This window comes from Schistocerca serialis, chromosome 2 (assembly GCF_023864345.2).
Source record: "Schistocerca serialis cubense isolate TAMUIC-IGC-003099 chromosome 2, iqSchSeri2.2, whole genome shotgun sequence".
Taxonomy (NCBI): Eukaryota; Metazoa; Arthropoda; class Insecta; order Orthoptera; family Acrididae; genus Schistocerca; species Schistocerca serialis.
Genome location: NC_064639.1, coordinates 501,400,247 through 501,419,328, shown reverse-complemented (window position 1 = coordinate 501,419,328; position 19,082 = coordinate 501,400,247). Strand labels below are relative to the sequence as shown.

The following is a 19,082-nucleotide window of genomic DNA, read 5'->3' as shown; positions in this document are numbered from 1 at the left end:
TCAGGAGGATAACGCACGACCGCATGTTGCAGGTCCTGTAAGGGCCTTTCTGGATACAGAAAATGTTCGACTGCTGCCCTGGCCATCACATTCTCCATATCTCTCACCAATTGAAAACGTCTGGTCAAAGGTGGTCGAGCAACTGGCTCGTCGCAATACGCCAGTCACTACTCTTGATGAACTGTGGTATCGTGTTGAAGCTGCATGGGCAGCTGTACCTGTACACGCCTTCCAACCTCTGTTTGACTCCATGCCCAGGCGTATCAAGGCCGTTATTACGGCCAGAGGTGGTTGTTCTGCGTACTGATTTCTCAGAATCTATGCACCCAAATTGCGTGAAAATGTAATCCCATGTCAGTTCTAGTGTAATATATTTGTCCAATGAATACCCGTTTATCATCTGCATTTCTTCTTGGTGCAGCAATTTTAATGGCCAGTAGTGATCACTCATACGACTTCTAATGACTGGTCCACGTTCGAAGTGACTGTGCTCTCCTGACCGAGGCACCCTGCTGTTGCTACTTTTCTACTGACAACTCTCCACGTCTCCTTTTATACTGCCGAGTCTGCCTGTCGTCGTATCTAGTGGTCAATTCCGCATTACGTACTGGTTTACACATACTTAGCATCAGGTAGTGTACACACGTTCATCTTCTTCGTGTTTTCTTTTCTCTTGGAATCCAGCGAAGGACTGCCTTGATTCATCAATCATGCATTCAACTGAATAAACTACCTTATCAGTGTTGTGTTTATGCCATTTTAGCGGTCATAGTTTTACTTGAGTACAAAGTTACATTCACTTTTATAGCTGTGCGTGTCAATACAAATGCACAGGTTACCCGCTCCATAGTGACATCAAAACACGCGGACCAGAGTACGGGAAAGTTTCAGTCGATTTGAGACTACGTCGTTGAGCTAAGGCAGACCGTAGAAACCCCCGCACAAAATTGGCGGCAATACGCATAACTTAAAATGTTAATAATTGGTAAATAACGAATTACAAAGTCAAGCTGATGTTTCATATCTGGAACATTATTTGAAAAGAACTTTCGGAAGCAAACGAACGAATGGAATTAACGTTACGAACGTTCGCGGAAATGTGCCTTCTGCAGGCAAGTGTGAAGAGTTGGACGTAGTCGGTGCTCGATGAAATTAAGACGTTATCTGTTATCGAATGAACAGGTAATGATTTTGTATTTAAACGTGATTAAAAATCTTAAAAATGTCCAAGGCAACGTTTGATGTGATACGAACTGAATTTCAGTAAGAAAAGACAGTGATATAAGATACAACAGATATGGAGCTCCCTACTGTGATTAGTCAACGCGATCGCACTATAGGCTTACCGATTTTACTGGCTTCCCTCCGTCTTGACTTTAACATATTGCTAGATGTAAGTGGTTTTCTTATTTAATACAAATGAGTACATAAAGAAGACGGTATCCGTTTTCTTAAATTAAAAGACTGTGAATATTCCTTTAGTGACAATAACAGCATCCTCAAGAACACACACATATTCGCTGTTGAAAATAGCTATGTTAGAAGTTGCGACATGCGGAGAGGAATTCCTTTGACACAACGAGAAATCCTCAGGAGACATGAAGTAAGCAGGCGTCTCTTCGAACAAACAGCGACCCACCGAGTGAGGACCATTAGGATTTACTCTCAGAAATCCAACGTAGCCCTCCAACTGCAAATTCACACAGGGAAGATATTCAGGAGTTAAACAAATGCAGTAACGTGTTACGGCAGGGAACATTACTTTCACAAATAAGACAGGAACTGTGTCATTTTCGTGGCAGTCACAATTATATTTTCGAAACCAGTTTTTTTGCTAGTTAATTTGTTTGTTTTTTCTGTCTCTTTCTCAGTAATTCCCACCATGCATCTTACCGTTATTTTCCGTGTAACCATCATATTTTGGATGATTTTTATATTTAAAGCCCACGTCTCCCTGGCATAGATAAAACTGATAAGGTACGTTGATGGTAAACGTCTCGGTTCAGACATGTTGGCAGCTGTATTTCAAAACATCTATTTAGTTTACCAAAAGCACACCAGTCCATTTGTGTTCTGCTTATTCAGTTTAATTTCCACCTAGTGTTGGTCTTCAGTTGTCCATATTATAGAAATACATAAAATTGTTCTATGATTTCATTATTAACAATTTTAATTTTATTTTAGATGTGTTCGTAAAAAATATTAGTCTTGGGGAAGAGTCTTGTATCTGGAAATACTTTTCACACTGTCGTTGTAATAGAAGTTTGATACATCTTGTTATTCTATTCTGAAACGAAATCATTGACTTTATGTGTGCTGCAGTCTTTTTCTGCAATTATAAAAAGTACTCCCAATAAGTGATGTTTTTCCAGATGTGAAAAACTGTTCCAATGTACCGGGTGATCAGAAAGTCAGTATAAATTTGAAAACTGAATAAACCACGGAATAATGTAGATAGAGAGGTACAAATTGACACACATGCTTGGAATGACATGGGGTTTTCTTAGAACCAAAAAATACAAAAGTTCAAAAAATGTCCGGCAGATGGCGCTTCATCTGATCAGAATAGCAATAATTAGCATAACAAAGTAAGACAAAGCAAAGATGATGTTCTTTACAGGAAATGCTCAATATGCCCACCATCATTCCTCAACAATAGCTGTAGTCGAGGAATACTGTTGTGAACAGCACTGTAAAGCATGTTATGGTGAGGCACTGGCGTCGGATGTTGTCTTTCAGCATCCCTAGAGATGTCGGTCGATCACGATACACTTGCGCCTTCAGGTAACCCCAAAGCCAATAATCGCACGGACTGAGGTCTGGGGACCTGGGAGGCCAAGCATGACGAAAGTGGCGGCTGAGCACACGATCATCACCAAACGACGTGCGCAAGAGATCTTTCACGCGTCTAGCAATATGAGGTGGAGCGCCATCCTGCATAAACATCGTACGTTCCAGCAGGTGTTTATCAGCCAAGCTGGGGATGATGCGATTCTGTAACATATCGGCGTACCTCTCACCCGCCTTGGTAGCAGTTACAAAACTAGAATCACGAATTTCCTCGAAGAAAAAAGGCCCGATAACGGTAGATGTGGTAAATCCAACCCATACCGTGACTTTCTTCTCGTGCAATGGAGTTTCCACGACAGTTCTAGGATTTTCGGTAGCCCAAATTCTGCAGTTGTGGGCGTTGACAGACCCTCGGAGCGTGAAATGAGCTTCGTCGGTCCACAACACGTTACTCAACCAATCGTCATCTTACGCTATCTTTTGAAACGCCCACACCGCAAATACCCTCCGCTTCACTAAATCGCCAGGTAACAGTTCATGATGCCGATGGATTTTGTACGAATAGCATCACAGGGTATGCTTAAGTGCCAACCAAACAGTAGTGTATGGAATGCCGGTGCGACGTGCGACTGCACGAGCGCTGACTTCCTCGCTATAGTCTCCCTTTCTTCCTGAACTGTCTCAGCAACATTACGCCTTGTGCTCGGTCGGCCACTATGGCGTCTATCGTCTAAACAACCAGTGGCTACGAACTTCGAAATCATTCTCGCCACAGCTGCATTTGTCAACGGACCTTTACCCGTTGAATCCCCTTCCTATGGCGATAGGATCGTAACGCTGAACTAGCACATTCCCCATTCTGACAGTACAGCTTCACTAAAAGCGCCTTTTCAGGTAACGTCAACATGCTGCGGCTGCTAGCGCATCTGATTCTCTCTTTTTTTTCTCTCTCTCTTTATTGTTATTTTTAAACCCGTACAAACAGGCAGGCTGTCAGCAGCATGTTACGCCGCTCTTCCGCCATACAATAGAGAAATAAACAACAGAAAGAATACACATAAGTGACATAACGGTGGGTAATAAAACAGTAGACACATAAAGACAAACACGGAGCCGTTCACACTCGACGATAATCCACACTACAAACTGTTGACACGACGCACAAACACTGAAGATGTCGATGGCACAGGTGCACGATGGAGTGCGACGGTGAACACTGAACACTAGACACGACGGCACACACGAGACACTGATGGCGATGATCTCCGGCGCGCGACTGATTCTCTCTGTCATTACAGCTCCTTTTATACACGATTGTCATGCGGAGTCACTGACGTTTTGCTGTCCAGCGCCATCTGTCGGACATTTTGTGAACTTTGTTTTTTATTGGCTCTAATAAAACCCCATGTCATTCCAAGCATGTGTGTCAATTTTTACCTCTCTATCTACATTATTCCGTGGTTTATTAAGTTTTCAAATTTATACTGACTTTTTGGTCACCCAGTACATGGCCTCGCACCTGGAAACACATATGTTAATTGAATTTAAAAGTGTTAGAGTCGAGCAAATCTGTTCAGTACTGTATTTAACACACTGAGGTGACAAAAGTCATGGGACGCCTCCTAATATCGTGATGTTTGATGACGCTTGGTTTGTGGGACGCTCAACTGCGCGGTCATCAGCCTCCGTACAAAGTCCCAATTTTCACAAAGTCCAAGTTTATACAATCCAATCTAGGTACTGTTACCAATGAAGATAATGATGAAATGATGAGGGCAACACAAACACCCAGTCCCCGGGCAGTGACAATCGCCAGCCCGGCTCCTAATATCGTGTCAGATGTTCTTCAGCCCGGCGTAATGCAGCAGCTCGACTTGACATGGACTCAACAAGTCGTTGGAAGTCATGTGCAGGAATATTGAACCCTGCTGCCTCTACAGGTGTCCATAGTGGCAAAAGTGTTACCGTTGCAGCATTTTGTACACGACTATGTCCCATAAATGTTTGATGGGATTCATGTCGGCCAATCTGGGTGGCAAAATAATTAGCTCGATTTGTCCAGGTTGTTTTTCAAACTAATCACGAACAATTGTGGCTTGGTGACATGGCGCACTGTCATCCATAAACATGATCTTCACGAGTAGCGACAAATGGTCTCCAAGTTGCCGAACATAACCATTTCCAGTCAATGAGGACCCAGTCAATTCCATGCAAAAGCAGCCCACATCATTATGGATCCACCACCAGCTTACACAGTGCCTTGTTGACATCTTAGGTGCATGGGTTCGTTGAGGTCTGCGCCACACACGAACCTACCGTCAGCTCTTACCAACTGAAATCGGGACTCATCCGACCAATTCATGGTTTTTCAGTCGTCTAGGAACCAACCGATATGACAACGAACCCAGAAGAGGCGCTGCAGGCGATGCCGTGCTGTTAGCAAAGGCACTCGCGTCGGTCGTCTGCTGCCATAACCCATTAACGCCAGATTTCATCGCACTATCCTAACAGGTACGTTCGTCTATGTACCGCATTGATTTCTGTGCTTATTTCACGCTGTGTTGCTTGTCTATTAGCACTGACAACACTGCGCAAACGCCGCTGCTCTCGGTTGTTAAGTGAAATCACCGGTCACTGCGGTGTCTGTGCTGAGATGTAATCCCTGGTGTTCTCGGCACACTTTGACACTGCGAATCTCTGAATATCGAATTCCCTAACAATTTCTGAAATGGAATGTCTCATGCCTCCAGCTCCAACTACCATTCCGCATTCGAAGTCTGTTTAATTCCCATCGTGCGTCCATAGTTACGTCGCAAATGTTTTCACATGAATCACCTAAGTACAAATGACAGTTCCACCAATGCAATGTGTACGCATTACTTTCGCCATGTGTATGTCTGCATATCCCTATCCCACGATTTTTGTCGCCTCAGTGTAGTATATTAGCCTGTTGTTGTTATTGTTGTCTTCAGTCCTGAGACTGGTTTGATGCAGCTCTCCACGCTACTCTATCCTGTGCAAGCTTCTTCATCTCCCAGTACTTACTGCAACCTACATCCTTCTGAATCTGCTTAGTGTATTCATCTCTTGGTGTCCCTCTACGATTTTTACCCTCCACACTGCCCTCCAATGCTAAATTTGTGATGCCTTGATGCCTCAGAACATGTCCTACCAACCGGTCTCTTCTTCTTGTCAAGTTGTGCCACAAACTCCTCTTCTCCCCAATTCTATTCAATACCTCCTCAATAGTTATGTGATCTACCCATCTAATCTTCAGCATCCTTCTATAGCACCACATTTCTAAAGCTTCTATTCTCTTCTTGTCCAAACTATTTATCGTCCATGTTTCACTTCCATACATGGCTACACTCCATACAAATACTGTCAGAAACGACTTCCTGACACTTAAATCTATACTCGATGTTAACAAATTTCTCTTCTTCAGAAAAGCTTTCCTTGCCATTGCCAGTCTACATTTTATATCCTCTCTACTTCGACCATCATCAGTTATTTTGCTCCCCAAATAGCAAAACTCGTTTACTACTTAAAGTGTCTCATTTCCTAATCTAATTCCCTCAGCATCACCCGACTTAATTCGACTACATTCCATTATCCTCATTTTGCTTTTGTTGATTTTCACCTTATATCCTCATTTCGAGACACTGTCCATTCCGCTCAACTGCTCTTCCAAGTCCTTTGCTGTCTCTAACAGAATTACAATGTCATCGGCGAACCTCAAAGTTTTTATTTCTTCTCCATGGATTTTAATGCCTACTCCGAACATTTCTTTTGTTTCCTTTATTGCTTGCTCCATATACAGATTGAATAACATCGGGAAGAGGCTACAATTCTGTCTCACTCCCTTCCCAACCACTGCTTCCCTTTCATACCCCTCGACTCTAATAACTGATATCTGCTTTCTGTACAAATTGTAAATAGCCTTTCGCTCCCTGTATTTTACCCCCTGCCACCTTCAGAATTTGAAAGACAGTATTCCAGTCAACATTGTCAAAAGCTTTCTCTAAGTCTACAAATGCTAGAAATGTAGGTTTGCCTTTCCTTAATCTATTTTCTAAGATAAGTCGTAGGGTCAGTATTGCCTCACGCGTTCCAACATTTCTGCGGAATCCAAACTGATCTTCGCCGAGGTCGGCTTCTACCAGTTTTTCCATTCGTCTGTAAAGAATACGCGTTAGTGTTTTGCAGCTGTGACTTATTAAACTGATAGATCGGTAATTTTCACATCTGTCAACACATGCTTTCTTTGGGATTGGAATTATTATATTCTTCTTGAAGTCTGAGGGTATTTCGCCTGTCTCATACATCTTGCTCACCAGATGGTAGAGTTTTGTCAGGACTGGCTCTCCCAAGGCCGTCAGTAGTTCCAATGGAATGTTGTCTACTCCCGGGGCCTTGTTTCGACTTAGGTCTTTCAGTGCTCTGTCAAACTCTTCACGCAGTATCGTATCTCCCATTTCATCTTCATCTACATCCTCTTCCATTTCCATAATATTGTCCTGAAGTACATCGTTCTTGTATAGACCCTCTATATACTCCTTCCACCTTTCTGCTTTCCTTTCTTTGCTTAGAACTGGGTTTCCATCTGAGCTTTTGTTATTCATACAAGTGGCTCTCTTTTCTCCAAAGGTCTCTTTAATTTTCCTGTAGGCAGTATCGATCTTACCCCTAGTGAGATAAGCCTCTACATCCTTACATTTGTCCTCTAGCCATCCCTGCTTAGCCATTTTGCACTTCCTGTCGATCTCATTTTTGAGACGTTTGTCTTCCCTTTTGCCTGCTTCATTTACTGCGTTTTTATATTTTCTCCTTTCATCAATTAAATTCAATATTTCTTCTGTTACCCAAGGATTTCTACTAGCCATCGTCTTTTTGCCTACTTGATCCTCTGCTGCCTTCACTACTTCATCCCTCAGAGCTACCCATTCTTCTTCTACTGTATTTCTTTCCCCCATTCCTGTCAATTGTTTCCTTATGCTCTCCCTGAAACTCTGTACAACCTCCGGTTTAGTCAGTTTATTCAGGTCCCATCTCCTTAAATTCCCACCTTTTTTGCAGTTTCTTCAGTTTTAATCTACAGTTCATAACCGATAGATTGTGCTCAGAGTCCACATCTGCATCTGGAAATGTCTTACAATATAAAACCTGGTTCCTAAATTTCTGTCTTACCATTATATAATCTATCTGCTACCTTCTAGTAACTCCAGGATTCTTCCACGTATACAACCTTCTTCTATGATTCTTGAACCAAGTGTTAGCTATAATTAAGTTATGCTCTGTACAAAATTCTACCAGACGGCTTCCTCTTTCATTTCTCTCCCCCAATCCATATTCACCCACTATGTTTCCTTCTCTCCCTTTTCCTACTCTCGAATTCCAGTCTCCCATGACTATTAAATTTTCGTCTCCCTTCACTACCTGAATAATTTCTTTTATCTCATCATACATTTCATCAATTTCTTCATCATCTTGGCATATAAACTTGTACTACTGTAGTAGGCATGGGCTTCGTGTCTATCTTGGCCACAATAATGCGTTCACTAGGATGTTGGTAGTAGCTTACCCGCACTCCTATTTTTTTATTCATTATTAAACCTACTCCTGCATTACCCCTATTTGATTTTGTATTTATAACCCTGTATTCACCTGACCAAATGTCTCGTTCCTCCTGCCACCGAACTTCGCTAATTCCCACTACATCTAACTTCAACCTATGCATTTCCCTTTTTAAATTTTCTAATCTACCTGCCCGATTAAGGTATCTGACATTCCACGCTCCGATCCGTAGAACGCCTGTTATCTTTCTCCTGATAACGACGTCCTCCTGAGTAGTCCCCGCCCGGAGATCCGAATGGGGGACTATTTTCCCTCCGGAATATTTTACCCAAGAGGACGCCATCATCATTTAACCATACAGTAAAGCTGCATGCCCTCGGGAAAAATTACGGCTGTAGTTTCCCCTTGCTTTCAGCCGTTCGCAGTACCAGCACAGCAAGGCCGTTTTGGTTAGTTTTGCAAGGCCAGATCAGTCAATCATCCAGACTGTTGCCCCTGCAACTACTGAAAAGGCTGCTGCCCCTCTTCTATTAGCCTAGTACATAGCAAAAATCTATTAGTGAAAATATTAAGAAAAGTATTATCAAAACCATTTAAGAGTTAAGAACACTTTGAAACTGAAGCTGTTGGCAAAGAACGCTATAATCCATCTCAAAGACAAAGAAAAATGTTATTTAAGAAACTCAATTAATTTTTCAAACGTCGCGTGTTTCATGATAGAAGATTATCTTCCATTTCAGGGTAGATGATGGTGCATTACAAACGAAGTATGGCTTAACTGCCCGCAAAATATGTGACTGCACAGCACAACAAAATTAAAGGATCATATTTTCGGAACATTTTCGACATCACTTAGATTTCGTATGCGGCCAGCAGGCGCTGGTTCAGCGATGTAGCGCTACTCATCCGACGTGTGTCGAAATGGCTGCCTCTGACACAGGCGTCTAGGAATCTGTGAATAGCTGTCTCTGTACAGGGACATTTTTAAGACTGCGCAGGTGGCACTGAGGCTGTAACAGAACGGCAGGGTCTTAGAGAGAACCTATCCATATTTTATTCACATGTACGTCAATGTCCTCCTCCCCACTCCCCCCCCCCCCCCCCCCCCCCCCACTTCCAGGCCGCTGATCATGCCACAGGAGGGCGCGAGACAAGGGATCTCAAAAAGCGTAAACACCCTTTGCTGCTTCAGATAACATTCAGATTTCGTCGAATGGTTTTGCAAGGTGCCAATCTGCATACCAGAGCAAGAAATTGCTATCGCGCTACACTTCAAAAGGGTCAGATCACGTAGTATGGGACTGCAGGCCCAGGATGTCCTAAGGGACGGGCTGAATCGTACGGAGGATGCCCTCAGTGTCAAAGTTCTCAAGAACGTCGTTCTGTTGTGCATCGCATGGCAAAATGTCGTTTTCAACCGCGAAACTGTGTAAATGAACGCCCCAAGGGAAGTAGTGGTTTTATTTACTTTCTTTATGCCAGATCCTGAAGGCTTTCCGCTTCGATTCTGAGGAGCTATGCGTCTGAAGTGTTTCCCTCGGTCCGCCATAAGGAAACCGCAGGATATTTTAACGCTGGGCGTCGCGGTTCTGATCTCCATCGCAGAGGTGTCAAGAGAAGGGAGTGAGATGTGGATAAGGGGAGATTTGACGAGATTCCCATCGTGTGGCACGTCAGCACTGGCTTTGGGCAGAGTTGAGATGAAGTTTGGTGCCAATGTGACATCATTAACCGTCCTTACAACTCATATGAACGTCTGAGCTCTGGCCTTTTTCTCGCATGTGTCGACACGTTGCAGTTTGAAATGTCGCTGAGTTCGAGGATGACGTCGCAAGGCGCATTTTTGCACCATTACAGGGGATGGTTGTAGGCACCCTTGAGCCAGACTTCACACTTCTACGTCACAATGGTAAACTACTACGTGGTTTCGAAAAGGTCACCGTTTAATTGTCTTGCACAGAGGAGTTATAAAATGACGCAGAATTTTACTCACCACAAAACTCTGTAACCAAATAATTAAGAATATCCTCCAAATAGCTTTAAAACAGTATAAAGCATTTAAATATGTAGAACTCATAACACTGCAGTGAACATAACCTCGTATCTCACAACAAAAACACTCGAAAACGCCGGAAACTGCTTATGGCGGTTTTAGTGCGCACTCCATCACGTGATTCTATAATCTCTCTACACTGAAACATCGATCGAGAAACATCACGTGTTCCTACTCGTAGGTGCACTGTCCTCCCAGTACAATATTCTCCCTTGCTATGATTGGTTTTCAGCTCTGCTTTAAAAATTTCTTAATTAAGCTATTTTATTCCTTGCTACAGTCTACATTAGAACCAAGCAGCAAAATGGGAAAATCTCAATCGTAAAAAGATTGATTGTTCATGTACGTTCCATCAAAAAGTATTTCTTGTTTCCCTGTTTAAAAAAGAAAGAATACTTGTTATTGCAACATACCTGAATCACTTCCGATTTTCGGAGGGGACTGTCCTCTATGTAGGCTTTAAAAAAACAGAGAGAAATGTTCAAAATTAAGATAAATATCTCGAATACATATGGCATTACTTGTACGTCTCCTTACACATACCAATACTTCAGTTGGTGTTTTCTTTTTTTAGCGCCATCCAAATGAAGCCGGTAATCAACGCTGATGATTCTGATGTGGAACGAGGTGTACGAGATACGGACACAGGAGTGTCGTTCAAAAAAGAGCATTCTTTGGTGAAAAGACTTGGATCAGCAGTCTTTTACGGCACTGCATCATTTTTATTAATGGTCTGTAATAAAATTTCTGTGTCGAATATAAAAATAGCGATATTGCTTTAATTTTCGGTGCTTTCTGTTTTTGTGTCACTGAATTACGAAACCAAAGCGTCACGTCGTAAGAATGTCACTCACTGTTTTCTACGGGAGACTACGTATTTTCACAATCAGAAACTTGATTTTCACACTTTTGATATATCAGTAACGGACTATCTTTATAGTTGTAATTATGGTTTATTTCTTTTCTCTTGTCTGACATGCTGCAATTTAAACTTCAATAGTGATACCAATTCTCTCGTAAGTCATTTGTATTTTAGCGTCATACACCGCCGTTATGCACTAAGCTATAGGTGAGAGGTTCGTCTAAGTCACGCCCAAAGGCGTTTATTGCAATAACAGCCGCAACCACCTCACGCTGTGTGGTGATTTCTACTTCATTCTCCACATTCGTTTCCCTCCTTTTCTGTCTGTGGTGAGAACTACTTTCGTAGGACCCCGAATGAGATCGACTTCGACTGATTTCACAATCATAATATAGCGTAGCTGATTTCGATTATAATAAAGCACATTGAAACATTATATAAAATATGCCTCGTAGCGGTATCTGTCGATCAACGGCAGGGATCAAAATTTGTTCAATTTTGTTAACGGTAAATGAGACTCACTTATTGAGATCGAAAACGGTCGCAAGCTGGACGTACACTATTCTTTATTTGGGACTACTTATGTAACAACTTCGTTATGTTGACAATCGCTGTCTGTACTTCATGTAAATATTAAGAAGATGTCAAAGGCTACAAATATTTACAGCTGTACTATGTTCTGAGATTTCATTCAAAGTCAGTCGTCTTTTAATGTACTGCTAAGTGAAGGAGGCCATAATTCATTTATTTCTTGGATTTACATTCTCGTTTTACAAGTTTCATATCAGTAAAGAGGCGTAAGTATTGAAACAGTACTGTTCTGGTATTATCATTTTTGTTTTGCGAGACCCACGTTATAGACAATGTGTAGGTTACGATTTCTTGTTGGCATGGATATACATTATGTGATCAAAAGTATCCGGACACCCCCAGAAACATATGTTTTTCATATTAGGTGCATTGTGCTGCCACCTACTGCCAGGTACTCCATGTCAGCGACTTCAGTAGTCATTAGACATCGTGAGAGAGCAGAATGGGGTGCTCCGCGAAACTCACGGACTTCGAACGTGGTCAGGTGATTGGGTGTCACTTGTGTCATATTTCTGTAAGCGAGATTTACACACTCCTTAATATCCCCAGGTCCACTGTTTCCGATGTGATAGTGAAGTGGAAACAGTGGAAACGTGAACGGACACGTACAGCACAATAACGTACAGGCCGACCTCATCTGTTGACTGGCAGAGACCGGCGACAGTTGAAGAGGGTCGTAATGTGTAATAGGCAGACATCTATCCAGATCATCACACAGGAATTCCAAATTGCATCAGGACCCACTGCAAGTACTATGACAGTTAGGCGGGAGGTGAGAAAACTTTGACCTCATAGCCGAGCGGCTGCTCATAAGCCACACATCACGCCGGTAAATGCCAAACGACGCCTCGCTGGTGTAAGGAGCGTAAACGTTGGACAATTGAACAATGGAAAAATGTTGTGTGGAGTGACGACACAATGTGGCGATCCGATGGCAGGGTGTGAGATGCCGAATGCCCAGTGAACGTCATCTGCCAGCGTGTGTAGTGCCAACAGTAAAATTCGAGCGGGTGGTGTTATGGTGTGGTCGTGTTTTTCGTGGAGGAGGCTTGCACCCCTTGTTGTATTGCGTGGCACTATCGCAGCACAGGCCTACATTGATGTTTCAAGCACCTTCTTGCTTCCCACTGTTTGAAGAGCAATTCGGGGATGACGATTGCATCTTTCAACACGATCGAGTACCTGTTCATAATGGACGGCCTGTTGCGGAATGTTACACTACAATAATGTCCCTGTAATAGACTGGCCTGCACAGAGTCCTGACCGGAATCCTATAGAACACCTTTGGGATGTTCTGGAACGCCAACGTCTTGCCAGGCCTCACCGACCGACATCGATACCTCTCCTCAGTGCAGCACTCCGTGAAGAATGGGCTGCCATTCCCCAAGAACTTCAGCACCTGATTGAACGCATGCCTGCGAGAGTGGAAGCTGTCATCAAGGCTAAGGGTTGGCCAACACCATACTGAATTCCAGCATTACCGATGGAGGGCGCCACGAAGTTGTAAGTCATTTTCAGTCAGGTGTCTGGACACTTTTGATCACATAGCTTTGCGCGAGTCTGCGTAGTAATTAAAACAAAAATAATTTTATAAATATGCATTAGGCGTACTGAACAATAAATGCACTAAACAGCAATTCTGACAAAGCCAGTTTGTTTTGGAGACAGTTAAATAGCTTTCTTTGATTTAATTCACAAATTGAAACACCTAAACTTTTCACTCTTATTAAGGCCATAGAAGCATGGTCTTTTCCGAACGTCCTTCTGATCAAAAAGAGATTCTGATTGCTGAGATCGGAGGTTTTTCTTAATCCTGCCTTTTGAGTTCTTGTGGTGATGTCTGCATAGAAACTTTCATTCCCCAAACATATTTCTTTATTTCTAACCGAGAAGTCAAATACCAGTTTTAATATACGTAGCTATAAATTCTTTTTTGTTCTTTAATAATGATTTATTTTTTAAAAAAATTACACCCACTGTTACACGTCCTTTGTCTTTGAACTTCCAAAAATGCGGGAACAGATATTGTTTTATTTCTGGCCGAGAAACCAAATACCAGTTTGCGTTGTTCTGGCTTCAAACTAGCCTTAATAGCGACTTTTTTCAATAAACCTTTCATCTCCTATTTCACCCTATTAGGGACGGAATTTCGAAAAATCTCTTTCCAAACATTTCCTACAGTATAAGAGCAGCAACCTCTCCAAATTTCAGGTTTCTATCCTTAGCGGTTTGGGCTGGGCAATGATGGATTAATGAATCGACCAGGACATTTCCTTTTGTACACGGTCTAGTCACATTAATGTGACACTCCTCAAAAAGCCTGAATACCCACCTTTTGCAGCGCCGATTAGGTGTACCACCCTCAAGTGGGTTGTACATCTGAAGAGAACGAAGAACCACAAAAGCAATTGAATAGACAATAATAATGGCTAATAGTCATGGAGACTTTAACGCACATGTAGGGAGTGAAAGATAAGTGTATGAAAATGGGCTGGGAGCAGAAGGATGGGGAAGTAGAAATGAAGAAGTCAGAGACTACTGGAATTCTGCAAGAGACGCTGTTTAGTGGTAGGAAACTTATGGTTTCGGAAGAAAGAGAACTATAAAGGAACGTGGTTCAGCAGGAATCTAGCGCAGAAATCTTTGGTGGATTACACACTCTATGACTGGGAAGCAAGGGACCTTTACCTGATATAAAGGTTCTGCTATCTGAGGCATTAGATAGTGAGCACCAGCTACTGGTGATGAGCATGAGAATCATGAAGGAATGGAAGAAGATGGAGAACCAGGAAAGTAGCATTAGGGTACAGAAACTGAAGGGAACGGAAGTCAAGAAAGAACACCAGGAGATTATACGTGGAAGGTTACCAAAGGATGAACCAATAACAAAAGAAGAGGAATGGGGACAGTTTGAAAGTGCTATAGTAGAACCTACAGTAGCTATATGTGGAAGGACAAGAGGCAGAAAACAGTGGAAAAGGACACGATGGTGGAGTGAAAGAGTCATATAGGTAGTGAGAAGGAAGAACAAGGCGTTCAGATTATGGTTGCGAGAAAGGACCGAATTAGCAAGAGAGGTGTGTAAGAGGAAGAAAGAGGCAAATGAGACAGTGGCTCAGGAGAAAAGAAAGTGACGGGAAGAATGGACAAAGATGATTGAGGAAAATAGCAGAGGCAGTAAAACAGTACTATATGGAATGGTCAAAGGTAAGAGGACATGTTTGAGAGAGGAAGCAACAGTGACAGACAGAAAGAGAAATGAGATTAATAACAAAGATATACTGAAGATAGTGTGAAAGGAGTACTTTGAGCATTTGCATCCGAACGGAATTGAAGACGAGGGTAATAGACTAAAAGAGGTAGAAGTAAACTCTGGGGTGAAAACGACTTGACACAGAAGAAAAAATAAAATGGCACTGGCCAAGATGAACGGAAGAAAGACACCAGGTATGGACAAATTAATTGTCTAAATGGTGAAGGCAACAGGGGAGGGTGGGAAACCGTGGCTGTATCGTGTGCTGAAGGTGGTGTGGAATGCGAAGAAGACTCTAGAAGATTGGAAGTTGACACTAATTATTCCTATAGTCAATAAATGGAGTAGGAAATATTGTAGAAACTACAAGCGAGTCACACTGATACCACTTTACTAAAGCATATGAAAAGATCCTGGAGAACAGAATCCGAACAAGGGTTAAGGACAGTTTTGAAAGGAACAGCATGGCTTCAGAACTGGAAGGTCAACTGTTGACCTCATATTTGCAGTGAGGCAGCTCCAGGAGCACCACTATGAATTTGGGGAAGACTTCGTGATGTCCTTTCTAGATATAGAAAAGGTACTTAATAGCGTCTTTAGAAGAAAGGTCTGGGAAGCACTAGAAAAGAAAGCAGTGGAAAAAGACAGCAAAAGCACTGTGGAGGAAATGTACTGCAGAAGTTTGAGCCGTGTGGAACTGGGAGGTAAAAAAATGGATCAAATGGCTCTGAGCACTATGGGACTTAACATCTATGGTCATCAGTCCCCTAGAACTTAGAACTACTTAAACCTAACTAACCTAAGGACATCACATAACACCCAGCCATCACGAGGCAGAGAAAATCCCTGACACCGCCGGGAATCGAACCCGGGAACCCGGGCGTGGGAAGCGAGAACGCTACCACACGACCACGAGATGCGGGCTGGGAGGTGAAAGGACGGATTGTTTCCAGCAAATAAATGGTGTGAAACGGGGCAGTGCATTCTAACCTTTCCTCTTCATTGTGGTTTTGGATGAAAGCAATGATGTTCGCAGAGGACTTGATGATCTGGGGAAACAGAGAAGAGGAGATTTAGGAACAGCTGAATGTTTGGGAAGAGACTGTGAGACGGTATGTGATGAAATTTAATGCAAACAAATTTGAGATCCCGATTACAACTAAAAAGCAAGATAGACCAACTAGCGGAATAAGGATTTGAGGTGACAACAGAAGAAGGTGGAAAGTGTCAAGTTTCTGGGAAGTGTGATAGAGGAAAATGGAAGAAACGAGAAAGAAGAGGATATGAATAACAAGTGGAGATAGGATGAGCAATGAACGGTAAGGGAAATAGTGAAGGGGAATGCTTGAAGAGCAGGATAGAAACATCAAGGCTAAGATGGTATCGGCACTCGAAGAGAATGGAAAACAAAAGGATTCCCCGATCGGACTACGACTGTGGTTGCCCGGGATACTGCCTGCATTGAGGCTGATCCCTCACCTGTGGTAGAGTGGGAGGTCGTCTCAAGGTGTGGCAGGGGGCCAAAGACATTCCGGAGGGCTGAATGGAAGGCCTCTCCAGTTTGTCTGACGAACCGCTTTCAGGCTCTGTCTCAGGCTGATACTGATCTTCGGCCTGACATGGCTGCTTGTCCTATTCCAGAGGTTGCCCCTCAGTCTGCAAGATCCGGGCGGTCGCAGAGGGTGGGCTTACTGGTAGTTGGGAGCTCCAACGTCAGGCGCGTGTACATACCGGGGGGAGTCATTCCAGATGTGGAAAGGGTCCTTCCGGATGCCATGAAGGGTACAGGGTGCTCCCTGCCGCCGTTGGATAAGCAGCTGCAGCAGCAAGTCGTATACTCCTAGCTCACTCATTTGTTACATAGTTTAATTCTTAATTTCTTTGCGTGTTTTTGGTACTTGCATTGTTTAATTCATAAATTTCGGGCGTATTATACACTCCTGGAAATGGAAAAAAGAACACATTGACACCGGTGTGTCAGACCCACCATACTTGCTCCGGACACTGCGAGAGGGCTGTACAAGCAATGATCACACGCACGGCACAGCGGACACACCAGGAACTGCGGTGTTGGCCGTCGAATGGCGCTAGCTGCGCAGCATTTGTGCACCGCCGCCGTCAGTGTCAGCCAGTTTGCCGTGGCATACGGAGCTCCATCGCAGTCTTTAACACTGGTAGCATGCCGCGACAGCGTGGACGTGAACCGTATGTGCAGTTGACGGACTTGGAGCGAGGGCGTATAATGGGCATGCGGGCGGCCGGGTGGGCGTACCGCCGAATTGCTCAACACGTGGGGCGTGAGGTCTTCACAGTACATCGATGTTGTCGCCAGTGGTCGGCGGAAGGTGCACGTGCCCGTCGACCTGGGACCGGACCGCAGCGACGCACGGATGCACGCCAAGGCCGTAGGATCCTACGCAGTGCCGTAGGGGACCGCACCGCCACTTCCCAGCAAATTAGGGACACTGTTGCTCCTGGGGTATCGGCGAGGACCATTCGCAACCGTCTCCATGAAGCTGGGCTACGGTCCCGCACACCGTTAGGCCGTCTTCCGCTCACGCCCCAACATCGTGCAGCCCGCCTCCAGTGGTGTCGCGACAGGCGTGAATGGAGGGACGAATGGAGACGTGTCGTCTTCAGCGATGAGAGTCGCTTCTGCCTTGGTGCCAATGATGGTCGTATGCGTGTTTGGCGCCGTGCAGGTGAGCGCCACAATCAGGACTGCATACGACCGAGGCACACAGGGCCAACACCCGGCATCATGGTGTGGGGAGCGATCTCCTACACTGGCCGTACACCACTGGTGATCGTCGAGGGGACACTGAATAGTGCACGGTACATCCAAACCGTCATCGAACCCATCGTTCTACCATTCCTAGACCGGCAAGGGAACTTGCTGTTCCAACAGGACAATGCACGTCCGCATGTATCCCGTGCCACCCAACGTGCTCTAGAAGGTGTAAGTCAACTACCCTAGCCAGCAAGATCTCCGGATCTGTCCCCCATTGAGCATGTTTGGGACTGGATGAAGCGTCGTCTCACGCGGTCTGCACGTCCAGCACGAACGCTGGTCCAACTGAGGCGCCAGGTGGAAATGGCATGGCAAGCCGTTCCACAGGACTACATCCAGCATCTCTACGATCGTCTCCATGGGAGAATAGCAGCCTGCATTGCTGCGAAAGGTGGATATACACTGTACTAGTGCCGACATTGTGCATGCTCTGTTGCCTGTGTCTATGTGCCTGTGGTTCTGTCAGTGTGATCATGTGATGTATCTGACCCCAGGAATGTGTCAATAAAGTTTCCCCTTCCTGGGACAATGAATTCACGGTGTTCTTATTTAAATTTCCAGGAGTGTAGTATTTGAGAGTTGTAGCATCGCGTTTTAGTACCTGAATAGTGTAAATTCGCGTAGTCTCCTTCCGCCGCCGAGCAGTGTCAGCAGTGCGCAAGTAGCAGCATTACTGCATTTACTAGGCAATCTTGTATTTTAATAACCGTTTAAATTTTGTCGATTTGTTTGCGCTCTCTGTAGATTAGTTCAGACGTTCTTTGCAAAACAGTTTTTAGCGTGGATAGGGACTGCAACTGCTGTGTTCGGATGCAGGCTGAGTTGGCATCCCTTCACTCCCAGCTTCAGGCAGTGTTGGTTTCGGTCACACAGCTTGAGGCTGTTGCCAATGGGCATCACTGTGGGGGTCCAGATAGGGGTTTGTCGGGGACAGCCAGCTCGTCCCACGCACCCTCCGATCGGACTACGACTGTGGTTGCCCGGGATACTGCCCACATTGAGGCTGATCCCTCACCTGTGGTAGAGTGGGAGGTCGTCTCAAGGTGTGGCAGGGGGCCAAAGACATTCCGGAGGGCTGAACGGAAGGCCTCTCCAGTTTGTCTGACGAACCGCTTTCAGGCTCTGTCTCAGGCTGATACTGATCTTCAGCCTGACATGGCTGCTTGTC

The 19,082-nt window shown here is 44.3% G+C and overlaps 1 protein-coding gene across 1 annotated transcript in view; it reads left to right on the top strand.

The window, feature by feature from the left end:
- Window positions 1-5,295: 5,295 nt before the first annotated feature.
- Window positions 5,296-19,082, top strand: part of LOC126456144 (UDP-N-acetylglucosamine/UDP-glucose/GDP-mannose transporter-like) — a 78,333-nt gene continuing 64,546 nt past the window's right edge. Inside the window, exons 1-2 of the mRNA XM_050091898.1 lie at window positions 5,296-5,301; window positions 10,992-11,148. Of these exons, the coding sequence (XP_049947855.1) occupies window positions 11,002-11,148 (147 nt within the window). The 5' untranslated portion in view covers window positions 5,296-5,301; window positions 10,992-11,001. The remainder of the gene's footprint in view (window positions 5,302-10,991; window positions 11,149-19,082) is intronic.